The 27434-nt window shown below is 35.4% G+C and overlaps 3 protein-coding genes across 9 annotated transcripts in view; 2 read left to right on the top strand and 1 right to left on the bottom strand.

Annotated features, from left to right (window-relative positions):
• LOC139989887 (uncharacterized) overlaps window positions 1–16685 on the bottom strand; it is a 35031-nt gene extending 18346 nt beyond the window's left edge. For all 5 annotated transcript variants that reach the window (XR_011800433.1, XR_012453384.1, XM_074111868.1 and 2 more), the window contains exon 1: window positions 16473–16685. Coding sequence is in view for 3 of the 5 variants with exons in the window: in XM_074111868.1 (XP_073967969.1) it covers window positions 16473–16558 (86 nt within the window). In the remaining 2 variants the exon portion in view is untranslated. The remainder of the gene's footprint in view (window positions 1–16472) is intronic.
• Window positions 1–24765, top strand: part of Hlk (hulk) — a 44379-nt gene extending 19614 nt beyond the window's left edge. Inside the window, exons 4-28 of one of the 3 annotated variants that reach the window (XM_072008549.1) lie at window positions 481–516; window positions 1602–1784; window positions 2123–2266; window positions 2649–2831; window positions 2933–3064; window positions 3574–3888; window positions 4004–4186; window positions 4590–4721; window positions 4840–5154; window positions 5564–5893; window positions 6258–6578; window positions 7039–7221; window positions 17146–17277; window positions 18093–18416; window positions 18954–19142; window positions 19222–19359; window positions 20643–20747; window positions 21527–21624; window positions 21800–21884; window positions 21962–22093; window positions 22204–22386; window positions 22464–22604; window positions 22673–22996; window positions 23090–23272; window positions 23361–24765. In XM_072008549.1, the coding sequence (XP_071864650.1) occupies window positions 481–516; window positions 1602–1784; window positions 2123–2266; window positions 2649–2831; window positions 2933–3064; window positions 3574–3888; window positions 4004–4186; window positions 4590–4721; window positions 4840–5154; window positions 5564–5893; window positions 6258–6578; window positions 7039–7221; window positions 17146–17277; window positions 18093–18416; window positions 18954–19142; window positions 19222–19359; window positions 20643–20747; window positions 21527–21624; window positions 21800–21884; window positions 21962–22093; window positions 22204–22386; window positions 22464–22604; window positions 22673–22996; window positions 23090–23272; window positions 23361–23548 (4679 nt within the window). In that variant the 3' untranslated portion in view covers window positions 23549–24765. Of the gene's footprint in view, window positions 1–480; window positions 517–1601; window positions 1785–2122; window positions 2267–2648; window positions 2832–2932; window positions 3065–3573; window positions 3889–4003; window positions 4187–4589; window positions 4722–4839; window positions 5155–5563; window positions 5894–6257; window positions 6579–7038; window positions 7222–17145; window positions 17278–18092; window positions 18417–18953; window positions 19143–19221; window positions 19402–20642; window positions 20748–21526; window positions 21625–21799; window positions 21885–21961; window positions 22094–22203; window positions 22387–22463; window positions 22605–22672; window positions 22997–23089; window positions 23273–23360 lie in introns of all 3 variants that reach the window. The other 2 variants (XM_072008550.1, XM_072008551.1) reach the window with 2 other exon arrangements.
• Window positions 24766–25720: 955 nt separating this feature from the next.
• Rpl7 (ribosomal protein L7) lies at window positions 25721–27152 on the top strand. The gene is made up of 5 exons (XM_072008576.1): window positions 25721–25862; window positions 25950–26125; window positions 26203–26450; window positions 26705–26802; window positions 27008–27152. Exons 2-5 carry the CDS (start codon window positions 26022–26024, stop codon window positions 27116–27118), a joined length of 561 nt encoding a protein of 186 aa, XP_071864677.1. The 5' UTR covers window positions 25721–25862; window positions 25950–26021; the 3' UTR covers window positions 27119–27152.
• Window positions 27153–27434: the final 282 nt, after the last annotated feature.

The raw sequence follows: 27434 nt of genomic DNA, 5'->3' as shown, positions 1-27434 counted from the left end.
ATTAAAATTTTCCTTGAAGAGTGCATTGTGTGAACGTTCCTCTTTTATTGTATTCCGAAGAAAAATATCTTACGTGTCGAATAACAATCTCTTTTTCCCTTGAAACATTGAAAAAATGTACAATTACGATCTTTTATTCGTTCAAAGAAAATTTTTCTTCGTTGGAAAGAGCGCAGCGAAAATTGTCCTTTTATACTACCGACTACTACCGATCCTTTGTCAGTATTCGTCTTTCTCCTATTCGTCTGTAAAACTTTGTCCATTGTGGTATAATTAAACGCATCGCAAAGATGGATGGATTAATTGGATTTCAAATGCAAGAATCGTAGAGGATGGGACGCAAAAGAAAACTAACTTTGTACTTTTATGCTTCGATGAGGCTTTCCGACAATTCGTTCCACTTTGCGATCCGATCACTTACAACATACTTGTAAATAATACATATATGTGAAACGTTCTTGTGTGTGTTGATATCGATAGGTCCGGACACTCAACGATGTGCTGGCGCCGGTTCTAGTAAGTACACATTTCAATGAAATCACTGCTATGGATGGCGCACAGCTTTCTTTTCGAATGCTTGTACACACACCGTGATGAATCAATTAAAACGTTTGAGAAGAAAAGAAATATCTTCTTTGATTCTTAATGATTGACGATTCAACATCAATTCATTTGAAATTAAGTTTCAAACATTCGTATAAATATCGATACTTCCCACCGATGAATGATGGTAGAATGATTTAATACAATATAATGCAGAATATTGTGCTAAATTTATCTAAGAGATTATTCTTTTCACTGTAGGTAAGTGTGATATCCCTACAGTGAAATTCATTTTTTCCTCTTAAGGCTCTTAAGAGTCAAGATTTTTGTGTAATAAATATAATAATAAAGCGTATTCTGTGTTATGAAGTAAACACTTTGTATTCTTCTTAAACGTATTGGTTCGTCACTAAAGCTTGACTATATGTTCCCATATACGTTTTCATTCCTCCAATACACATACTTAACCAACTTTCAAGTAACACCGAAGAACAACTGCATTACTTTCAGCGGTTATTTGACTATCTATTCACTTTAATAAGAAGAATTGAAAGCCTAGAGGAAAAATGGTGACAAAGAAGCACGAGTAAAGACGATAACGTGATGAAGAATGTAGATATATTTCTTAAATTCGAAGAACTATACTTCCTAGATTAAAAATCAAATGAAATATATGTTCAGTTTACTAATTTGTGCACTTAAAAATGGTCACGATTTGGATGTTAGAATGTGTATCATTTTGCATCCCTCCTGCCCCCTTAGAATAGAAGGAATGCGTATGATGACTAAGAGAAATCTTGTATACTAATTCCCCCACAAAATCCTTGCGTTATGGAAAAGTACATGACATAGAATAATTTTTATTCTTAAGAATTACAAAATATAAATTATCGTTTGACTTTTTTCAAGTTTCTATTAAATTCGAAAGAAGGAAATGTAAGAGGAAACCTGATTTAACCCGATTTGACCCAGAAACTACCCGACTCTATCTTCCATATGTAATAGCTGGAAGAACCACGAAACCTGAATAACATTGTCCTTTATTTCAAATGGGACAGACAAGCCTGACTGCAAAAAGTGTCTCAAGGCCCTTCAAGAGCTGGAGAATATCGACGACGAGGCCGATCAGTTGGGGATCGGTTTCGTGAAGATCGCGGACGAACAGCTCGCCGACGAGTATAATTTAGGTCCTCTTCCGGTTCTGGTCTACTACAGGCACCAGATTCCTATAATTTACGAGCGTAAGCATTGACGATTTTAAAACAAGCAAAAGTAAATTAAAAATATTTATGAAACGTTTGAATTTCTAAACGATTGAAAAAACGTATTTTAATCATTTTCTTACCTTGAATAATACGATACTGAAATTATTAAAATAATTTGCATATCAGAATTTCTAGATCAAGTTAGATTTGATTGAGTTGGAAAATTCTTTTTAATTACATTTTCATGTATAATACAAAGAATATATTAATATAACTTTACTAATATTAGGACGGTCGATGCTATCATATATGTAACTGAAAAAAATAAATCTCGATAATTTACTTGCCATGATATTAATCAAAAATTTGTACAGACGAACTTAGCAAAGAGGAAGACGTGTTGGAGTGGCTGGTGGCGAACAAAAGCACAGGAGACGAAGAGGACGTAATCGAGGATGTAACTGCGAAGACTCTGCAAACCTTGATCGGAAATATCGATAACCTAGTCGTTTTATTCTGTATGTAACTTTTTATTCGTCTTTTATGCTCCATGCTATAATAATCTACAGTAATATCAGTTCTAAACTACAACTATTTATGCAAATTCATATTATTGTAAACGCAACTAAAGAAATTAAATTTCAGCAAAGATTTATTTCACCTATTAAATATTACAGACGCATATGTACTTTTAATTCAGATATAGATATTTTATATATTTTTACATGCTTACGCCTTTTATACATTTGTACAATCTTACACGTATGTTCATATGTGCATTCTGTGTATTATTGTATGCGTTGTATCTTCGAATTTCTCACAAATGCATAAAGATCTGTTATCTAGTAATCGTTTCTTTTTATTGCACCGATACTATCTGTTATCCTGTAAATCTTTTAGACGACCACGGTGACGAAGATTCGATGCAGGTGCTGAACGAGTTGGAGAAGATCGACGACGATTGCGATAAGCACGGGATCCAGTTCGTGAAAATTGACGACGACAAGGCTGCGAAGGATTTTGGCATCGATTCTCTTCCAGCGATCGTGTATTTCGAGAAGCAAATCCCGAATCTTTACGATGGTGGGTAGGTGGGTGGAGCAATTGGGCAAACCGACGAGAACAAAAGAGAAGAGCTGGATGTATGATTAGAAATGAAATGAAATGAAATTGAATGATCGTAGGGGATGTCGAGAATGAAGATGAAATTCTGGAATGGTTGCTGTCGCAATTGGAGAAGGACGAGATCGAGGATGTCACCGACGAAATGTTGGATCGTCTGATCAAGGATGGAAAAACCCTTGCCGTGCTGTTCTGTAAGATTTTTCATTCGCACAGAATCTATTGATTAATTCTGCTACATGTCTCGAATTAATTTTCTTATTCAATTGTACTTTTTAAATTTTCAAATTTTCAACTTTTTTACAGTTTAGATGTTTTATATTAAAATGCCTCTCAAAGCATTGCAGGTCTTTCTTTTTAATTAATTATTCACAATTGCATGCACCACTATAGTAAGTTATTACAGACTCGGTTGAAATCATAAGTTTCATTTGTTAAAGCAAATGTGAAATTGAGAAAACAAAAATTCTAGGACTATAGCAGAGTTAAATTGTAAAAAATGATTTAAATATCTAGAATAACTTTTTAATTGATTAAAAATTAATTATTTCATAACAGAACTTAATAATACTCTTGCGTACCTTTTTCTTGAAGATCAATTTTGTTTACGATAGAATTAAAATAAGATTAACTAATTTATAAAATTCATTTTCTCTATAATAAATCGAACAACGGCGTTTTACAAATTGCAAATTATCCTTAGACGACAACAACGACCGGAAATCCCAGAAGATTCTCAATGAACTGGAGAACATCGACGACGAGTGTGATCAGATTGGGGTGATCTTCGTGAAGATCGACAACCTAGAGGAAGCAAAGGAGTACGGTATCGAAAAAATTCCCAGCCTGCTGTACTTCGAAAAGGGAATACCAACGTTGTACGAGGGAAATCTAGAGGATGAAGAGAAGGTTCTAAAGTGGTTGGAGAATCAACAAAAAACCGATCAGATCGAAGACATCACAGATGAAGTGCTCGATATGATCATCGAGAAGATGCCTCACGTAGCCGTCCTCTTTTGTCAGTGATTAATTTCTTTTTTATTTGAATATTTATTTACGCGTATTATATAAAATAGATATTCATATAAAATATCATTTTATGCATTGAATTTATCGCGTTATTCCTTTAACAGATGACAAGGATCAGAAGAAGAGCCAGAAAATCCTTGGTGAATTGGAGAACATCGATGACGACTGCGATCAGCACAACATAGCGTTCGTGAAAATTTCTGATCTGGACGAAGCTAAGGAATACGGCATCGAATCTCTGCCTACACTGGTATTCTTTGAGAAAAGAATACCACACGTGTACGAAGGTAATTTGAAAGTTTTTATACGTTTCCTAAAATTTTCTAAATTTTATACGAGTTGAAGTAAAAGTTATCGCGTCCTTTGTAAAGATTCTCGCAGCTTTGTATAGTAAAAGATTCCTTATCATCTTTGAGAGATTCGAGAAAGCGAATAAGAAGAAAGATAGAAGCTTCGTGAAGTTTCAAAGAAAGGAATAAAAATAAACTTAAAAACCTAGCGCCTCTTTCAAATAAAAATTATATCCCTCGTAAAAAAGGCACTGTATAATATATAACATGTCAGATGAAATAAAAATTACACATACGAAGCTCCTCGAAGCACTCTCATTTATAATCATAGGCATTCTCATACTCTAGATTAGATAAAGACTAAAAAAAAATTGCAATAAATGGTATTTGAATTTTGCAGGCGATCTGATGAACGAGGATCAGCTGCTCGGATGGCTACTACATCAGAAGAAGCACTCGGAGATACCGGAGGTGACCGACGAGATGATGGAGAAGCTGATTGAGACCTCGCCGTACTTGGCAGTCCTGTTTTGTAAGCGATCGATTCGTCTTTCTACCTCCTTTTAACATTCTTCCACTGTTACCGGTTAGGTAGGTGCTGTTGGCCGATCGCGAGCGAAAACGAGACACGAATTGATTCCTTTCCGTAGACGATAAAGACGACAAGCAGGACATACGTATCCTGAACGAGTTGGAGAACATCGACGACGAGTTGGAGAAGGAAGGAATCGTGATCATTCGTATGGACAACGATGCTGAGGCGAAGGAGTACGGTATCGATCACCTTCCGACTCTGGTCTACTTCGAGAACAAGATCCCGGCTCTCTACGAAGGAGATTTATTGAACGAGGACGAAGTTCTTGAATGGCTGATCGAACAAAAGAACACTGCTACCATCGAGGAAGTCACTGATGAAATACTGGTCGATTTGATCGAAGAACACGAATACGTCGTCGCATTCTTTAGTAAGTATACTCCTTCACTTCGTTAGTTTATGTTTGTCACGAAAACACAGTTTAAGTTTTAAATGAAGTATAAGTTGAATATAAGTAGGTTAAATATATATAATTTCCATAATATAGGTCTTAAATATATTTCTTCGACTTTGTTACGAAAAAGTATAAATTTCCTCGAGTTTGTCTCGAGTTGTCACGAACATCTTATCTTTGTTTCGAAAATTATCAAGTATCGTATAGAATTTCTTCTCATTATATTACAAATAGAATAAAAGAAAATGTGAAGTGAATAAAAAGAATGGTAAATTCGCATGTTATGAATTATTTTCAATATATGTATCTTTATTTTTAAATTTTATTTTGGTATCTAAACTACCTGTGCAACCTGTCTAATAATAAAAATTCTTTCATTTATTAGGTGGGGATTGCGAGGATGGTGACGAGTGTGAGAAAATCCTCAAAGAGCTCGAAAATATCGACGACGAGTTGGACGAAACTGGAATCATCTTCGTCACTACAGAAGACACAGGATTCGCGAAGAAACAAGGAATCAAGCATTTCCCTACACTGGCTTTTTTCAGGAACAAGGAGCCTTTGATCTATAAGGGCGATATCGAGGATGAGGACGAGGTTCTTTCGTGGATCACCGATGAAGATACTCTTGAAATCCCAGGGAAGATTGAAGAAGTGAATGCCAAGATGTTGGAGAATATTCTTGAGGAGAATGATTATATCGTTGTTTTCTTTTGTTAGTATTATTACTGTTTGAGAATTAATAAATATAATATTTAATATTATATTTAGCAATCGGTAAACCAGAAAATTATTAAATAATTTCTCCGAATTCAAATTGAACGATTCCACTTTTTATGTCAAATTTTTTACTTAGGCATGTGATTATTACTGTGATTAGAAATTAATTTTTATATCTTCATTGATCGTAATCAGATGGCGCAAATAATCACGGAAATACTTAATAAATAATTCAAGATAAATGTTTAAAAATATTTAGATCAGTTTTCTCTATTCTTTAATTTATGGAGTTAACTAATATAGCTTCTGAACGACCAAAATAAAAAATATCTTGTCTACACTAATGTTTTCCATTGCAGATAAGGAAGGAGACAAGAAGAGTCAGAAGATCCTCCAAGAGCTCGAGAATATCGACGACGAGTGCGAAGAGAAGGACATCGACTTTGTAAAGATCTCAGACGAAGGAATTGAAAAGGAATACGATCTTCCTGGTCTACCAGCATTGGCGTTCTACAGACACAAATTCCGTCAGGTTTATTCAGGTGATATGATGCACGAAGAAGCGATTTTAGACTGGATATTGGAACTTCGAAGTCAGGCACCGGATGTGATCGAGAACGTCGATCGGAAGACGCTACAGGTGCTAATCAACGACGTTGAACATCTCGCTGTATTCTTTTGTAAGTCTGTTATAATGAATACTTTTATATTCTATACATTTTCAACAGATCTTTCTCTATAAATTTTTTAAATCACAACTGATATCGTCAAGTTAGAACACCTTACTTTCATTAGGATTATTTATTTTCATTTCATACTTTTTATTTACTAAAATAATTCATATTTAGTTTTATTTAATGTTCTATGTTTTATACTCAGATTTATTAATAACGTGAATAAATTTTCATATTTGTTAATAACAGCATTTATAGCTATATATTATAAAATATAGAAGGCCAAATAAAACTATAATTCATAACATTCTAAAATTAAGAATTATAATTCAAATTGTTATGGCCCAACAATACTAGTTGATGGTTAATTAAATAAAATTAACAGATTGTAGATAACAGTAATCTAAGAAGTTACATTTCCTAAAGTAAAGTATCTTTTAGAAAATAAGATATTTCTTTTAAACAGACGATGATAAATGCGAAATGTGCCCGGAAATACTCGCAGAACTAGAGACCATCGATGATGACACTGACAAGCATGGTATACAATTTGTTAAGTCGAACGACGCGAAATTAGCTGCCGAAATTGGCGTCTTCTCGTTTCCGGCGCTCGTTTATTACGAAACTGGGGTGCCCATCATGTACGACGGTAAGTCTCGATTGCTTAATCCTTGGCTTGTTCAATCGCGATTAAGACCCGCACTCCCTCAGTTCGATCGTCTTTGTTTTTTCTTTTTTTTTTTTTTGTTCTCTTTAGTGGTTATTTTTTATATTTCTTTTTGTTTGTTAATATCGTTGAAACAAAGACACGAATGCTTTACATTCCTCGTAGATATTCCTCTTTGATCTGCATTGTTGTTCTTTCATTGAACTCTCAGAAAAATTTCAATCAATTGTAATTGGATCATATGATGAAAAGTCAGTTTCAGATTTTATTCGTGGCTAAGGTTGAGAAACTAGATCGTGAAAACCCGGTAAATCAATTCTAAGGAAATTGATTCATCGCACAGTAAATATTGTTTTCATTTGAAACAAATTACCAAACGCTTGAATATCAGAAAAAGATAAATAGTATAATGATATTTTCTAAAATTTCTACATCTTTTCCCTCAAATAGTTATCCTTAATTATTAATTAAATTAGAATATTCGTTATCATCACTTGGAAATAAAATTAAAAATGGAGAAAATAATAATGAATTTTTTTGGTACTCAAGCAACTTTCAAAGTAATATTTGCAATGATACAAAACATACACTTTCGATAAAGATCACGTTAAATTACGAAAAGTAAAAGGAAGAACAACTGACTCTATCCATCCCACAAGGTACCCCGCGACCAAAAACCTGGCGACCCCTTCGAAACTATTTTAACCCCCTGCAACCGAACAAATGAAATCTCGGTACACCAAGTGACTGAGCTGATCCTGATATGCGTGTGTGCCTTTTGTAGGTAATCTTAAGAACGAGGAGAGAGTTCTGGAATGGCTAATCGAACAGAAAAGTAAGGAGATTTCTAGGATGATGATTATTATTACTGGTGTACTGTTCTTTGTGACGTTAATCTCGGTCGTGACCATACCACCGGGCTACGAGTACAATACTCGCGCCGTGGTGATCACCCCGATCACTCTGCCACAATCACAATCCCCATAACCGCGTGTTCAGAAAGAACAACTATGATAATTTACGTTTGCAGTTTCTTTCTACGTGTAATAATAACGCTTAAAGTGCTTAAAGTGTATGGTTTTTTCGATTTTTTTCTTTTAAACCGATCGATATTATTTCGATCAAAGGAAAATAGGAATTATTTATTGATAAGAAATTAAAAATTATTAGTCGTTACGTACGAACTAATAATTATTATATAGAGATATTTGAGGTTTAATTAAATATAATTGATGAGTTGTTCTTTAAGCGATAAGGGCTTAAAAGATTGGAAGAGGATCGGCGGTGTATGGACAATGAAACAAAAATTGATTGCTCGGTTTTGAGAAGAACAAGAACGAAAAAAGAAAGATCTCACAAAGCTCGGTGAAAAAGATTTTTTAAAAATGTCGATTCATGATATAGCTTCTAACGCGCGCGCAAGATCGCTCTGACCAACTGACCCGTTCACAATGCATTTAAAAGCCACACCCGTACAATGCGAACTTCCACTTTTTCTCTTGCCTCCACTTTTTACTCTCTGTCTCTTTTTCTATCTTAATGATTATCTTAAGTATCTGTTTTTATGACTCGTTTATTTATTTATTTTATTCGTCACTATTCTCCATTACCACTCCCTCTATCACGTAACCAGCATACAGCAATTTATACACATACGCTCCACAGCAATTTAGATATCTGTCTCGGTGAGAGCGCAACTTTTTCGATGAAAAGATGGGAACAGAGCGTATAGCTACTATTAATATGTAATATTCAGTATTATAATATATAATATAATATATAATATATAATATGTAATATTCAGAAGAAATGAGAATTGATCAAGCTCTTTTTTCTTTAAAAACTTACGAACACACGATATCTAACCGTTTTGTGATGCAAGATCTTTCTTTCACCGCGTTTCCATTGAACTGTTTTGTCGTTAATCGATCAATATATATCTGAGAAACTTTCGAAAGCTGAATAATAACATTCGCTTTGCATTTTCGTAATTACGTAAATGTAAAGACACTTCCAAGAGAAAATCGATCTTTTATTTCATTTTCTTTCGATAATTGATGCGATATTAACCTCTAATTTAAAAAAAGATCGCTAGCGACGAAACAGTGTAAGAAGAAAAGAAAAGAAAAATCGAAGGAACTTTCATGAATGCACACAATGATACACGCGAACATGCAGATTGTTGCCTTCGTTTGTACGAAGTATATTACTACTAAATGTACGTTATGTCGCGATCATCCATGTCGGAAACGATATCGATAACAAATTCGTACGTGTTCGTTGTTATAATACACACGTAAATAACGTGAGTCATTTTAAGTCGTTAAACGCATGCAATCCCTCGGACCGAGAGGCCGTATCGATCACAAAAAACGTAGGTACACGCTCTCATTTCCGGCCGCGCAGAATATTATCGATGGCCCTGTTAACACACAGGTGATGATGATGATAATGATGATAATGATGACGATGATGACGATGATGATGATTATGATGATGACGATGATGGTGATGGTGATGATGACGATGATGATGATGACGATGATGATGATGACGATGATGATGACGACGATGACGATGAAGACGAAGACGAAGACGACGACGACGACGACGACGATGACGATGACGACGATGATGAAGATGATGATAACGAAGATGAAGAGAAAAATAAAAAATTAAACAAAGCTCTGAAGAATATCTTGGACAAAGGTAAAGGTAGGACGTCAACCGTGGAGACCGAAGAGGATTTCACGTGAGAGATCAAAGTGTGACGGGCTTTGCGCTGCGCGATATAAAGAATCACAAAATAAAAAAGCAAATAATATACCATATACAATGATATCCCTGCAGAAAACAGAACGTAGAGATACATGTATATATTTACCATCTAGAGCGATTCGAGTTGGCCGTAACAAATAATCTAAAATGAAAGATTTAATTAATTGAAGACATGGCCGTCTGCTCGCCGTTTACGGTCGAGCCAGAGGCCGTAGGGCGTACCTGCATGGAAATTAAAATTCTTCTATTTCTTTATATATTTTTTTTTAATTCTTTCGTTCCCTTAACTATATCAGTCTGAATCCCTTCTCCCTCTTATTTTCTGCTCTCCACCGTCTAGAAGTCTTGAATTTCCCTCATTTGCATGCTACCCTTGTGACATCCCTTTTGTCGATGGAGCTACGTGACCAAACACAATGGCCATTTTGAAAATTCTTATCGTACGACTACTATAACTCACTGTTTCGTTCGTATATTCATTTGTAATTAGTAGATAGATTACATGCACTTATCGATACGGCTTTCTTCGTTGGTATCAAACTTAGATTTTATTTATCTATGTTTCATTTTCTTCTTTTTTTTTTTTTTTTATAGAGGTAAGTAAAGTTGTTGTCGTTGGTTGTTAGAATGATGGTACCGTAGCTCCAGAAGACCTCGATCGCACTTTTACAACCCAACAAATGAAATAACAACAAATTTCTCCAAAGCGAGCCGATGGTTCCTGTTGTAGTTGACAGCTGTCGTCTGCAGCGAGCTCCGAGTCGAAGAGATTCGGACTGGCCTCCGCTTGAAAGAGCGGGGAAATAAAAAATAACGCGGAAGGGGTTCATTCGGAATATCTCACGACCGATAAATATCGGCGGTGAAGCATGCCAATAATTTCATTGCTCGCGGGATTTCAGTAACTTCAAAAGCAGAAAAACTCCGATTCGCACGTGTAGATACTTAGGAATCGGATTAAAAACATGCATAGACTAGTTGGAAACTCAACATAGAAACTTTATACGAGTAATTTAAAATTTATAAAAAAAGAAGTATTTGGCGATACGATTCAATAAACTCAATATGATTAAAATTCAAATAATTTGAAAATCATACGAGAATCATATCAAAGTATGTAAAAATCATCTTCTCTTCCCATTTAGGATTTTATTCTTTTTTATAATTCGATAAAGATTTAAGTGGAGGCTGGTTCACGCTAAAATGGCTGCCATAAAAGAGTCGTCGACTCGCCGCGAGATATTTTCGTCTGTGAGAAACATGCACGTTTGGCTTTTGCTGCGCAATTGGGGTTGGAGTGACACGTTCTCTCTGCACTAGTCACTAATCTCTTTGTTTCTCTCTCTTTATTTTCTCTTCACATCTTCTTCTTTTTTTCTTTAATTTTTCAACCCACCCCATCCGTATTAACTCGTGAAGAGACGAATCAATCAGCCGTAGGCTAGCCAATTTTCTTACCAACTTTTGCTCTCTTTTTTTGCCACACATCTTTGTCTGGAATCAATCTCTCTGTATCTGACTCGTTGTATATTTGCTTACTGCAGGCGACGGCTGTTTCTACATCGGCATGGGAGGTAAAAGCGCGAAACCCAAGATTCCCTCCTATCAGCCCTACCAGTGCTGTCCTGCCAAGGTCGCCCACGGCACAAAAGTCGCCAAAGTCACAAAAGTCGGCCCGGTGACCAAGGACAAGGGCAAAGTGCATGAGAGGTCCGAAAAGCTGGGGCTGCCCGGCCTGAAGCCGATTAACAAGCTCACCGCAAAGGACAGCAGAAAAACTGCCACGGTGTCATCGGGGCTTAGCAAATCGAGCGACCACAAGGCCAAGAAGGGATTCTTCGGAAGCGGTAAATATCTCAACTGGCTGTGGTAATCGCGGAGTTAAATCATTGCCCATACACATCCAGAATCTGATTCAAAGTGACTCAAATCGAATCAACGTTCTTCACGGAAGATTAGATTTTGATTTAATAAAGATGATAATCCATGAGAAATTATTTTGAGGAAGAAAAGGAACGTAGGGTGTTCCACGTAATTGGACAAAGCTAGTTTTCCAAGTAAGGTAGAAGATAGAGATACATTTCATGATGCAAGACGAAGTATATCCAATCTGAATGTAGAGGCGTTTCAAGAACTTCAAAGTTACCCCTATTTTTTGTTTTTAATTGAACTGCATATTATTTTATATACCACGCGAATAAAATTCTGTAAAAGAATATTAAGTCACTTAGGATTTTATATTTTCACTTTATTAATAAAACAACTAAGCTTGATAATGAAGCAAATGAAGCTACGCAGAAAAATTTTACAAATTGTGAACTATTTGATTATCTTATTGGACAAAAAATTACGAAATCGTAAAAGACAAGTTTATAATCCGCAACTGGTCAGTTTACTAACGTTATCAGCTAGTAAATTACTGTACCTACAAATAGACGGTTCTGGTCGTGCATCACCCTAAATTATTTAATTTTACCCCATGGACATTTTTCTATCTTCTATTCTTCAAAGCTACAAGATTGGTCCAGTTGTGTGGAACACCCTGTGTACGTAATTCGTATTATGAGTGAACTACGAAGCTAAAGGGAATCAGTGTCCACGTGGAGAGTGGGCAGTGATTTAATTGGCAACGTAGGAAACACATAGTAGAGGGTATTAGATGATAGAAAAACGAAGTGACAGCCGATCTGTGTGAAGACGGGGGCTGGAAAGAAACGTTGAGTGAGAAAAGGGCCGGCTGACGAAACGTCTTCGTATCTGGAATACAGGTGTGTCGCGCGGTCCATGAAGAGAATCACGAGCCGCAAGTTCTGGACAAGCAAGACGATCCAAGAAACGTGCCTAGGAAAGCCGGTGGGCTGGCTCCTCGGATTCCTCGAATCGTCGGGATAACAGTTTCGCGAGAGTCTCTAGCCTTCTAACACAAGTTCGGTCGAACATCTTGTAAACGTTCTAGAGCGTCCGCGCACCGGATATAATATACGTAACTATTAAAACGATTCAACCGCGACGGAGCTATAATTTACAATCAATTTTTAAAGGATGATCCTAGAAGGATTTTCTAGAAGTTCATTCTGTAACGTGTTTAATTTACAAATGGATCATTGAGAAATATTTTTTGATTAAATTTGTTTGAGATATTAGATACGTTTGAATTTTACCGAGATGATTCGAGAATTACAATTATAGCTCCGTCGAAATATCTACCAGATCCTTTCCTGCTTCCTAATACATTGTGTGTGTCTGTCCAAGAACCTTGTAATCGTTGATCGAATCCGTAATAATAGGAATAAATAAGGGTTGTTCACACGTCGCGACTCGCCGAACTGTATATATACATAGTCGGCTTTAAAGAGACAAAAATGAAAAGAAAAAGAAAAAAAAAAAAGAAAAAGTAAATGTACCGCGGTAATGAAGAATGTAATTGAACTAGGTAATCTATAAACGAAATTGTACGGGAAAAATATGTCGCGATGAGAAAGGATCGTGAGGATACAGTTTTTCTACGTCTCACTGAGAGTTGGGTCGGGGGTTGTGGCCTGTTGCAGTTGTGGCCGGGCTTCCGTACATCATGAAAGTCTAAAGAACGAGCAGAAGGAAGCACGAGGTGGAGATGAAGGACGAAATTGGATCAGAGAGTAAGAGACAGTAACCGATGAATCGAAGGGAAAAGGAAGATAAAAAGGGAGAAGAAGGGAAGAAGAGAAACTAGAAGAGAAGAAGAAACGAAGATACGGTCGAAGAAATATAGATTGTAAAAAAGAAACGAATGTTTCGTTCGTTGAACAAACTTGTTCCTGAAACATGTTTATCGTCATTTTGATTCGTCATCGATATATCGAAGTATCATCATCATCGACGTAATCATCTGTCTCCCCTACGCTCATCGTCACGAACAAAATATTTTAAAATCTCGTCGCGTACCTATAAATCGGCATCGATCATCGAAAAAATCATGCGCCCTTACCTTCATTTAACATATCTGTAACCCCCGAGACACCCTCCTATATTTTTCACAAAATGATATAGCCAAGCACTCACGTGTAAATTTTTCGTAACTAAACTTTTCGTAAAAACGAAAGGGAAAAGAACTGCGAATATAAATCAGCGAACTCGAACAACATCATCGTCACGCTCAATTCTTGATAATAAGCGTTCTTAAATCATATCAAAAAACTCAACAACAAAGCGCACACGCTTCTCGAGAAACATAAGACTTGTTCAGTCTACGAGGCGATTTTTAGTAGTCGATTTTTAAAAAGAAAGAAGGAAGGATTTATGTGTATATATAATATACATATATAAATAAGAAATCCACATGCATTTCTCGCGCGAACAGAGAAAATCTCGATGCCCGCGTGCGCGTGAATCAAAGAATGCGTTCTAATCAAATAATGGCCGAGATCGGCCATACACTTCGATCGTCCTGCCATAAATTAGTCTTGCGTATCATTGTTCTATTGTTATATCGTCGCGACGACACGATACCGCCGTCCCATTGCATTTTTGATCGGTAACGCTCGCGGAAGAACGGGGTAGGACTTCTTTTTTCTTGGTCGCGAAACGATCGATCGAACGAACGATCGTCGACGATCGAATGGAAGATGTGGCTGTTCGCTCTTGCCGAACGTTTCGTAGTGTTCTACCTAGATCTCGCGGTATAGGTTGTAGCGACGAACACTTTCTCGTTTCGTTTATTATCTTCTCTCGTTGGTTTTAATCCTGGAACCTGAAGACGCTGTAGCGATTATTAATTAATGTTATCGCTAATACAGTTATCGTTCAATCTTCATTTAATCCTTTCATGATTTACGTTGATGGATGAAGATCCATCGTACAATCTGTTTTGAAGACATCGTGGTTCGATTCCAGGATTAAAACGAATTATTCTTAATTATATAATTCCTTAATCATTCAGCAGATCTCTCAAGAGTATGTTTATGTCAAGTGCAACGCGAGCGATATAGGTTTGTAGCAACTTGATGATCATGACAATCGTATATTGATCTGGAATAAACGACTGCTTGATCCACCATTCGATTTTTCTTAGTCTCATTTCAGAGACTCGAAATTAAGCTTACTTCTTATCTCGTTTCAGATTCTGCGCCTACGCGAACCTACGCAGTTAGGGTCTGCCAATCGAATTTACAAAATATTTATGATTTTGCTTTTTCTTTTTTGACGTCGCATCCCCTATTTTCCTTTCATTCTCGTTCATTTTCTTTCTTATAATTTACACTCGTACATACACGCGCGATACGATATCTCGAGTTTGTACATACGTATCATAAATTTTATTATCATATCATAGAATATATGGAGATCACGCGGGAAAAACATGATAAGTTTATTTTTGGAGATTTTTTATTGATTGATAACATATTGAATTTTATGATCGTTCTTCGATAAAAGAATAATTGTTTAAGAGTTTAACTAGTCATGTTTTTCACCTGTGGTATTCATATACCTACTAGTACATTGATACACGATGCTGTTCTTATCCTTAGTGCTACCATGATCGTGGCTGCGACATAAACATACCTTCTTTGAAATATTCCTCAACAGTAAAACGTCGAGGAACACGTGCGTTTCTTGTTACGCCAGCTATCACTAATCGCTTTAATCGCTTACTGGGCCGCACGAGCCAGCACTAAACAATATCAAAATCACAAAAAAAGAATATAAAATAAAATAAACGATAGTAGAAGAAAAATCGAAAAAAAAGGAGTAAAAAAAGGAACACATCGAGAATTCTTGTTCTTTTTCTCCCCTTTCGAACGGTTCACCGATGGTCCCGAACGAAAGTTAGGAAAAGGAAAAATCGAAAAAAAACATGCTCACCTTATTTATTTATTTATTTATTTATACGAATGTCTTATTTGTTGAGTTCTGTATTCACTGTGGTTCTCATCGAACGTCAAGTCGAAAATGCCGATAATAATCTGTACAAAAGCTACGTTGATACAGAAGTAACATCGCGTGGACACTGTACTTTTATCGCGGTCACCGATCCTCGAGCGCGATAATTAATCAGTAAATGATAATTTACAAAGTGAATTTATAACCCGAAAATTAAGAACACAGATAAAAGTATGAGGAATAGAAACGAATAAAAAAATATATATAGGATATATAAATAAAAATTCGAGCAACAGAGATCAAATATATTAATCAATTTTACACGAGAAATTTAGTCAACAGAGAGGAATTATTTGATTATTTTAATCATCGCGCTGCGTCTGTGATCGTGATTATCAAGGCATGAAATTATTTTACTGCTCGTAAAACGTTTTTGCGCACTTTCTGCCATACGGCATCCTCGTTAATCGCATAAGAGCAACATGTACAATAATAAAACTCGATAATAAATATGTTTCCTAGTACCAATTAGTATCCTTTTGTATTTGCTTTGCCCGTTACTACTGCTAATGATAGACGTAGAATTCCTCCCTTACCTGTAATTTCTCCAGAAATAGATTATTAAAAATCGAAAACGTGTCTCGTGAACGTCCAACGAATAAATGAAACTATACTGTTTCATATGTGACACTTGTATAATAGTTTCTCACGTTGTCCCGTTTGTTTCTATTTAGAAGCTTGTCAGAGTATATATGTATATGATAAACTAAAAGCTTGCACTCGAAGAACACAATTCACGATACTCCAGCCACACGGTCATCAAATACTCATCGAGGATTTTCAACGTCATCCTTCACAAAAATAAGTGCCAGATAAAAATGCATCACACACTTAAAATGTGTTTATCAAAGTTGAAAAATTATCGTTAATAATGGAGGAAAGAATCGTAGAGTCTTTATCATATCTGAATCGTTAAGCGAGCGATCTGAGATTTATCAGTAAACATTCTCTTTTAATTCCGACATCGATCGATGAACTATGTAACGACTTGTACACGAAGGGTAAGTTTCCTTGAACATCTAGAAATCTCCAGAATTTATTTAAAGACGAAGAGAATAGCCATTCCAGATCTTAAATAAAATGAAATCTATAAAAATCTGAGAGTTGGTAGTTTCTTTGACTAATTTTTTAATTAATTACGTTTGATAATGATGAATAAAAGTACGATAAAAGATGATAGTACATTCGAGCAACCTTATGATAACTTAGGTAATCTGCTAGACGAGAACGAAGTGCTTGATTGGATGGTGAAGCAGAAGACAGACGAGAGCATCGAAGAGATCGATCGTGACACCCTGAGCAAATATATCGAAACGAAAGAATTCTTGGCTGTCGTTTTCTGTAAGATATTTTTTCTACCAAAAAGATTGCGAATATGTGCAAAGTCGTAGATTGTTCGCAGTAAGTTACATAATTCGTAAGGCGAATTGTTCGTTTCGAATTTAATCGTTATATGGGGTAAGTAAGAATTATTGTATAGTCGGTAAAATTAAATGGCCAATCGAACGATCTAAAATCGGTCTAACACCGTAAAAAACACGAGAAAAATTTTTTTATATTCGTTTCTTAATTATTCATCAAATTCTATTAAAATCATAACTTGACACGTTTCGAAAGTTAAATCCATCTTTTAAGTGATCGAGTAACAACTTAGCATCGTCTCTTCTCTTATCGACCACATAACATTTCAAATTTAGAAATCTTACGAGTAAATTATGCGTGTTTATGCATCTAGATATGGATAATTCAAATGTGCAAAAATATATGGAAATCGCGTGACATAAAAATATACAAAATATTCACAGTAAAGTAAATATACGTCATAGTATTTAGAGAATGAGACAAATCTTTACTGAAATTTCATTTCCTTATTTCTAAAAATATGAATTTTAGTAAATATGCATTTAGTGTACAATATAAAAGTAAATGTGAAAATTTACAAAATGCATGTAGTATGCAAAAATATAGAAAATTACTGACCTTGATATTTAGCGTTTAAAACGAACTTCTATTTAAGTTCCACTTTTTTAATTATATTCGCAAAGATAAATTTGCATAAACATGTCCAGTTTGCTCGTAAATTTCTCCCATAAGAATGTTAAGGGGTTGATATTACGTCGCCTCGAAACGAAAAAAGAAAAATGTCGCTCCCGTAGACAAGGAGGAAGATCCAGAGAGTCCTAGGGTGCTCAGGCACGTCGAGTTGATCGACGACGAAGCTGCTGAGTACGGTATAAAGATCGTAAGGATGAAGGATCGATTGATGGCGAAGAAGTATGGCTACCGGAATCCACCCGGCATCACGTACTTCCGCAAGGGCAAGAACATTAATTACGACGGGGACATCGACGACGAAGAGGAAATCCTCGATTGGCTAACCAATCCGGAGAACATGGAGCTCACCGATCATATCGAGAGAATCAATAAGAAGATGTTTCACAAGATACGACAGACCACTGATTATTTGGCTGTGTTCTTCTGTGAGTATCGAATTTAAGAAGAAAGTTCGAAGAATATCTTTTAAATCATATATGATAATAATAAAATGTTAGAACAAGAATTATAAATCGGATCGAATGTATGTAAAATTGGGATTACGGTGTTTATTCGGTTCAGATGAACACGAGAACATTTTAATCGATACTTCGATGATATTTAAGTTTGACATCGTAAAAGAAATTTCAACCTATTTGGAAAGTTTCTATTTTATTTCTTTTTATTTCAACCCTCGTGTGAGCAACCAGAATGTTATCCAATAAATTGAGAAGCACGTTCGGAGCTTTAACATTTGAAACGTTTGTATAAATTTCGACATAAAGATATCCAAAGAATGGGGGATGCAGAACGGTTTTGTGATATTTTTATTGGAAAATGGAAAACTGTTAGGAGGTTGCCCACATTACGGGTTAATACAGTATGAGAATGGAGAAATTAAAAATCCGGCAAAATAGGTACGATTATTATTTAAAAAACGAGACTTTCGAGCATATCGAACGCGATGGCGCGCGTATGTTTAGACAGCAACGACTGCAAACAGTGTGGCAGGGTATTGGTGGAAATCGAACACATCGATGACGAAGCAGACAACGCGGGAATAAAGTTCGTGAAGATCGACGACAAGCAACTGGCCAAGCAATATGGCGTCTTCGCATTACCCGCTATATTGTTCTTTAAAATGTCCTCGAAAGAACCAGTCATTTATGCAGGTATATTATAAATTAAATTAGCTCGCAAATAAAATGAATCCGAAGTCTATAATTAATTAAATTTTATCTTCGACCAAAGGCGATCTGTACGACGAAGATCAGATATTGCAATGGTTATTAACACAGAAAGATCCATCCGGAGAGGTAATCGAGGATTTGGAGGGTGAAGAACTTCTGCATTTGATAAGAGAATCGGAATCGTTAGCAGTGTACTTCTGTAAGTCTGACAGTCCTTCAGCTACGGCCAACTGCCAAGCAGGAATGTATCTCTAGCCTGTTGCGTGGCTCTACTATATTTCTAATATTTTTATACTTCTTTTATACTCTACCCCGCTCTTCTTCTATATTTGATTGTAAATATTGTAAATATTATCATTCGGATATTCAGATATACGTATCCACATTTTTCTTCATCGATAATAATCGATAAAGTCGAGGATCATCTCAGTAGAATTCTTTAGTCACTTCAACTTGACCATTAACACTAGAACTACCAAACATGATTGATTCAATGATGATGAGTTTTAAATGTTCTATTTTCACAATTATTAAAAATATGCAAGTGCTCTTAACAGGATTGATGTTGATTTTTCTGTTTTTCTTCTTTTTTTTTTTTTTTATGGACAGCAGTTTTAAAATTCAATACAATTAATGTCAATTTAATGGTAATGTTAATTAATTGTCAATTAACCTGATGCTGTCGAGATTGTGTTCTTATTTAATTCTACAGCTAAACATGTATTTTTTGCATCCTATTCATAACTCAAAAAATTCGTTTGACGTATTATTAAAATATTATTTGTCTTAACATATATGTATATATATACACCTTTGGCTGGACCCAACAGGTTCTTCCCATTTTCGGCTACTTTATATTAAAATATTCCTTTTTAGCCACAATGTGATATTAAAATCAAAAAATCAACATAAACGCACTTATCGTGTTTTTCCTGTGATCTGTGATTATCTATGTGTGTTATATTTATTATAAAATATCGTAGGTAGTTCTAGTGTTAATACCACAACAAGTATACTACTACACATCGAGCGGATTTCCTATTATCCCATTCTCCTCTTCCCTTCACGCCACGCTATTGATCATATTTCTTCGCTAAAGAGAATAACAACTGACCGCAGCCAGCAACTTGTCTGCGTTATATTAATTCCTGCTCTGGTAGCAACAGCCCAGAATTTCAAAGCAACAAATTCTCGTTCAATTCAGATGAAACGCGACTCGAAACTATACTATGTACATATATACATACATACATTACCGCGAACTTTTGTTACTTTGTACTTGTCTACGGTTTACGCTTAATGTGTCGCAACGATTAACCAGATTTCGTTTTTATTATTCTAAGTTGTCCGTCGTCCTTGTTTTTTGATCTTTCGTTTGATTATACGTTTCGTCACGATCATTGCTACTTGGCCTGTCTTTCTCTTTTTTATTCGTCTTCTTGTCCGTCCATACGCTGTACACGTTGTCTACTAATGCCGCAGGGAACAGAACGCTTTGTGACTTGTGTCAGGCAAAATATCAGCGGAAGCAGAACCGCCACAGGGAGCGCAGGATCGTCGAACACGAAGCAGCCGAAGAACTCGATGGTACACACGTGAAGACAGACAAAGAGAACAATTGAGTTGCCGACCCGATTTCTTTTTTCTTTACCGTTCTACCGATTTAGAATATGTTGCAGATAGTTCATCCAAGATATTCATGTTCCGTGTGCACTACCCAGAACTCCAGCACCATTCACATACATTTTTGTCCATATTTTTGCAAATACAATTTTACCAGTGAAATACAACACCGTACATTTTTATCTGATTTCTTTTTTAAAGTGCATGATTTTTTCAGATGGCCACTGCGGTATTTTTTATTCGCAACAAAATTTTTATTCGTTTAATCGCCAAATAATCTAACCACAGCCATTCGTTTTAAACGTACACGTGTATGTACGAACTTTCATCGACGTCACAATTTTTCCAGGCCAATTTTTTCCCTACATTTTATTACACGTTCACACTATCACACAGGTGTACCTGCACGATTAGATAGCATGAGAACATTATAGAAACAGGAGGCAGAAACCACCATCCATAGTTATCATCTAGAGACGACCAGCATGCTAACCATTTTGTTTGTCCGAGTTTTACTAGATTTAGTATACGATCGCAAACTGAAACCATACGTATCTGTACATCGTTGTTACTTTTTCGTTAGAGCTAGTTTCCCTCCCATAGATAAGGCCGGGAGAACGCTTTTTTAGATGATCCAATCAGTCCAATCGATCGATTCATCTTATCATCATAGATCGCTGTACTTCGAGTAGATATCTCTTCGATCTGTTCGTGAATTTTATAACGATATAGTCTTCCTTTAGATGCCGAAGACTGCGAGCAATGCATGGGGATTCTCGAAGAATTGGAGAACATCGACGATGATTGCGACAGACACGGTATCACGTTCGTGAAGACGCAAGTGAGTATAAAAGTGATTGAATAATTTATTTCTGGATACATAAAATATTTCGTTAGTGTAGAAAATATAGAAGAATTTATATTGGAAATACATGTACATGAAATATATGAAATATTTGAAAAATTTGGGCTTCCAGTCGAGATATGAATGGGAAATTTTTATGGCATTTTTGTAGGATTACAAGGTGGCAGAAGATTATGGTGTCACGGAATTCCCAGTATTGGTATATTTCGAAAATCAAATACCAAATGTGTTCGAAGGTTCGCTACTTTCTTGTTGATACAACACTACGTTTCTTTGTATTATATCATATTATTCGAGATATTCGTTTGTAAAGGTGATTTAAAAGTGGAAGAAGAGGTTCTGCAGTGGTTGATTACCCAGAAAACAGAGGATCGAATAGAATTAATTACCAGAGTAATGTTAGAGACGTCTGTCGAAGAGACTCAATATCTCGCGGTCTATTTTTGTAAGTTCTAGAATACTTTTTATAAACGTTTAAATAATATACGATACATTACATAAAATTAATGTAATATTCATATAGAGCGAAAACAAAATTACAATGTTACGTTATAGATAAAGTAAACTGCCATATATGCGAGGAGATTTTGGAAGGATTAGAAAAGATCGACGATGAATGCGATGTATTTGGTATTCAGTTAGTAAAAATTCAGGATCCTCAGCTGGCCAAACGGTATTCCATCAAAACCTTCCCTGCCTTAGTTTACTTCAGAAATGGCAATCCTCTTTTGTTCGAAGGTTTCTAAAATTTTCCTTGCAACATTATCAGTTCAATTAAATTTGCATCTTTAAGAATTTACTATTGCATTTACCAGGTGATTTACAAAACGAGGAATCAGTTCTCGAATGGCTGATCGATGACGATAACCGAGAACTAGCGGACGAAATTGAATCTGTGAACGAGAGGATGCTGGAAAGACTTCTCGATGAATCACCATTCTTAGCTGTTTTCTTTTGTAAGTATCACAGAATTTGGTAAGTTTTGACGAAGCTAAATTTCACTTAAACCGATTAATTTAATCAGACGACGAAGACTGCCCCGAGTGTGACGAAATTATGGAAGCTTTGGAGAAAATCGATGGTGAAGCGGACTTATTCGGTATTGATTTCGTGAAGGTTCTTAGTACGGAAGCCGCAGAGAAATTTGGAATTCTGAACGTTCCATCTCTGGTTTATTTCCGCAAAAAGACGCCCCTCATCTACGATGGCGATCTCACTCAAGAAGACAAGATTCTACAATGGCTAACTTCTCAAGATGTGTTCGAAATTAAAAATGAAATCGAAGAAGTTAACAAGAAGATGCTGGACAAACTGTTAGACGAGAACGAGTTCCTTACTGTCTTTTTCTGTAAGTAGAGAAGGAACATCCTTGTATTAGATGATGTTCTTGATGTTCCCAATTTGACTTCTAGATAAAAAAAAATCATATTAATTATTCTAGATGAACACAATAGTAAAGAGAGCGAAGAAGTGAACGAGAAGTTGGAGAACATCGACGGAGAAACGGACAATTTGGACATCACATTCGTCAAAATGGCTGATCCAAGATACGCCAGGAAATGGGGCGTTACCAAGCTTCCTGCTATCGTTTATTTCCGCAAAAGATTCCCCAGTATCTATCGAGGTAAAACTCTTCTTTCAATATCAAAAAGAAACTATGAATATTTTAAATTTCCAATCGCAGCTTTCCTAAACAATTTTCCTCTCACCAGGTGATCTACACAAGGAACAAGACGTGTTGGATTGGCTGCGCAAGAACAGGTACCGTCAACCGGAGCTGAACATCTACATGTATATGCTGATCGCGATCACAGTCCTGTTTGCCATGTACACCGGCTTCTTGTTGTCCTGTTTCCGGTCAGAACCAGCGGCGCCCACACCGCATCCGAAACAAGCGTGATAAAAGAAAAGAACGTGATAGGAAAAGAAAGAAAGGAACGAAAGAGTTGAGACTCATGAATTGTTGCTGCTGCGCGAATGTGCGTTATTGTTGTTGTTGATCCGACTCGCTTTACGTAAGATTGATTAGCGGCCGTTCGTCCGGAACGAACGACTCGTACCAAAGCTCGACGATTCTACGGGGGATGACGATGAAACCTGTCTATGTACTTCTCTTTTTGCTTAGACGATGAACGAACGATTTCAAAGAAATAAATAAATAAAATAAATAACGTATACTTTGCACCGTAATGGGCTCAAGTTGTCCGTGAATTCCGTGAGCGCGTGGTATGCTTGCTCAACGTGGACCAAATCCATCGATTTTCTATAGGAGATTTTAGACCTCTGTCAAATTGAAGAAGGCGCGAACGTGTTGCGAGCGTACACGAGGCAACGTTTCGCGGGAGTTTACTCGACTATAATATTCCAAGCGAATTACCAATTATGTTAGCGTATAAGCTATATACAGTTATACATTATACGTATACGTTTGCCATAATGTCTCTTAGTTCGCGTGCAAATTACCGTACGGCGACAACGTTGTTTGATATTCTTTTATTGTATTGCTTTGTAACGATAGAGATATTATATTGTATCGTATTCCATTTCACTTTGTATTAACTTTTGCTGACTCGATGATTTTTTGCTGCGTTTTTAGAGTGAATAAAACTGATCGACACATGTGTACACTATTATTTTGCTGATGTTCATGGAATGTTGCTAGCCAATTCGATCGACAAGCAATCTGTGGTTTCTTTTATTTCTTTCTTTTTCTTTTTTCGTACGTGTTCTTGTAACGTTAACTGTCACCGTCGATTAATATTGACAGTGGTCTTGTTCTTTGTCTCGAGTGATCACCTTTGGTCCACGTGTAATTAATTGTTCGCGAAGATGATCACCGATAATCCGTACGTCCTTTTGACGATGGATCGCCGTCGATATCTTCTGAATAAAACGAAAGGATAAAGATGTACACGAGACGAGTGAATATTGCCTATCGATGCTCATATAGTCAATGAAAGGCAAATGTTGTTAATACGATCATCAGGAATAAAGAGCAAATCCTTGGACCAATTCCAAACTGCTTAAAGTGCTACTTCTGTCTGCCAATTGTACATAATATAATAGTGTGAACGACGCATTATATAAAAAAAGAATACGACGACTCTTTTCCTTTTACTTTATGTTTCATTTTCTTCTTCTTTTTTTGTGCTCTTGTTCTTTTTTCTGTTCATGAAAATCTGCATCCCATTAATCTTGAAACTCTTTGATCTTAAAGTCACATATTTTTCTGTTTCCAACTTAAGGATTTTGATCTAAGAGAGTTTTGAGATTAATTAATTTCTGGAAATTAATTTTTTTTAATATATCTTTAAATTAGAAACTTCTGTAATTAAGGCATATACATATATATATATATCTTTGAGAAAAATTGAATTTTTTAAATACAACAGGGATCACATTAATTTTGTTATTGCGTAAATTAATTGCCCTATAATTAGTTACGCCATTCATGTCAATTATTACAAAATAGTTACTGTTAATAGTACGAAAAGCAAAGCGCTTTCAAGTTAAATTCAAATTTCAAATTTCCCGCCTGTGCATTAGGTAACAAGAATTGTAGTCAACTTCAAGCTGAACTGTTCGACAGTTGTGAAGTGATCAACGATTGAGAATTTCTTTACACTCTGGAAGAATGTCGGATGCGTAAGTGCTGTTCAAAGTCATAACGAAATCTAAAAGCATCGATAATTAATACCATCCTAATATTTACGAAATATATTATTAATCATTCTTTTGAATTTTTTTGTTATATTTATATTATAGTTTTTGTTTTTTTTTGCACAACAATGAAAAATTATTACTCGAAGCTGACAAGTCATACCATTGATCAATATAAAACAATTCCTATTTTATCATACATATTAAAAGTTATATTAATTCTTTAATGAAACATGAATTGTTACCTTGCATCAAATTAAATATCTATTATAATTATAATAATAGTATAATGATAGTTATATTTCTTAATAGCATAACCTATATTATAGCTTAACCTAACTTATTATATCCTAAGCTCTGTATACCATGCGACTTATTGAAATTTATGTGAACAAAATATGTAATTTCTAACTTTGGTTAATAATTTTGTACATAGGACAAAGGAAACCGAGCCCGCAGCAGCTAAAAAGCTGCCGGCAGTGCCGGAATCAGTCCTTAGAAGAAGGAAAATTCGTGAAGCAGTACGAGTTGCAAGTATTCAAAGATCAATTAAGGTAGCTTTTGGAACTGTACTTTATATTTTTTTATTAAATGAATGCTTCACATTAGTGGAAATGATTAAATAAATTTTTTAATTTTAGCAACGCGGGAGTCGATATTTGAAAAGGAAAGTATTCTTTAAGAATGCTGAAAAATATGTGAAGGAATACAGAATGGTAGAAAGAGACCAAATCAGATTGGCAAGACAAGCTAAGACTCAAGGCAACTATTACATCTTTAACGAAGCACGTTTGGCATTTGTTATCCGTATTCGGGGGTAAATATAGTTCCTAGAACACTGAAGTTATGATTAAAATTTATGTATGGTACAATAATCATTTTATATTATTTTAGCGTGAATCAAGTTTCCCCTAAAGTACGTAAAGTACTTCAGTTATTCCGTCTGAAACAGATCAATAATGGCGTATTTGTGAAACTAAATAAGGCAACAATTAACATGCTTCGCATCGTTGAACCTTATATCACATGGGGATATCCAAATCTAAAATCAGTTAGAGAATTGATCTATAAAAGAGGATTTGCCAAAATAAACAGGCAACGTATTCCTATTACAAGCAATTCAATCATTGAAAAGAAACTTGGTTAGTATTAGTCTAATTTATTGTTGTCATTAGAAAATTAGTTAAAATTAATTCATTACATTTGACAAGTCCATGGGAGTTGTATTTCTTACTCTATTGCTCCCTTCCATCTTGTCAAAAAGTAATAGAATCTTTGAAAAACTTTCGTATATTTTACGTTTAGGTTTGCGACGATTCACACATTTTATAATCACATTAAACAATTCCTTTCTTCAATATTTACTGTGATAGTAATATAGGAAATTAAATTACAGGTCGCTCTGGTATTATTTGTATAGAAGATTTAATCCATGAAATATTCATGGTTGGACCAAAATTCAAGTTTGCAAGCAATTTCTTATGGCCATTTAAGGTATATACATTTTTGACTGCTCAAATGTCGACATAGGCATGGTTGTGGAAATATTCATTATTCTATTAACCTCCTACTATGTCGTAAAATAATACGAGTTTCTCTTTATGGAACACATGTAATTTTGCGTTCCTTAGTCAAATTCAAACATTTCATTTAATGATCGTCTATGTTACATTATTAATCTCAACCTTCCTGCCTTTAGCTCAACACACCTAATGGTGGATGGCGTAAGAAGACTAACCATTATGTTGAAGGTGGCGATTTCGGTAATCGCGAAGACAAAATCAATGAACTCCTCAGAAGAATGATTTAAATTTATAAAGATCTTGATAAATAAAAGTTTAAAACGTGTTATATCGTGTCATATTTTACCTATTGTCCCCTTTCTGTAAACTTATTTGTGTAATGTACTAATACAATTATAGGTATATGTACTCGTTATCCGTTAATTATTTCTTATCTGATGATTTTTAAATTATATGAAATAACGCGTTAGTACAGAGGATTCCATAATGTGTAAATATATAAATGTGGCTATTATTTATTGTTACAATCAGAAAGTTTTCTCTTTAAGAACGTTAAAACATAAACGCATGCGCTGAAATATATCGAATAATCTGTGATGCTCT

Source organism: Bombus fervidus, chromosome 8, assembly GCF_041682495.2.
Source record: "Bombus fervidus isolate BK054 chromosome 8, iyBomFerv1, whole genome shotgun sequence".
Lineage (NCBI taxonomy): Eukaryota > Metazoa > Arthropoda > Insecta > Hymenoptera > Apidae > Bombus > Bombus fervidus.
Note: the sequence above shows the minus strand (reverse complement) of the source record. Positions and strands in the feature narration are given on the sequence as shown.

Coding starts and splice junctions, on each gene's coding strand:
- Rpl7 (XM_072008576.1), top strand. CDS start 26,022: ATGGTAGAAAGAGACCAAATCAGATTGGCAAGACAAGCTAAGACTCAA. Junction 26,451..26,704: donor AATCATTGAAAAGAAACTTG/GTTAGTATTAGT, acceptor ATTAAATTACAG/GTCGCTCTGGTATTATTTGT. Junction 26,803..27,007: donor ATTTCTTATGGCCATTTAAG/GTATATACATTT, acceptor TCCTGCCTTTAG/CTCAACACACCTAATGGTGG.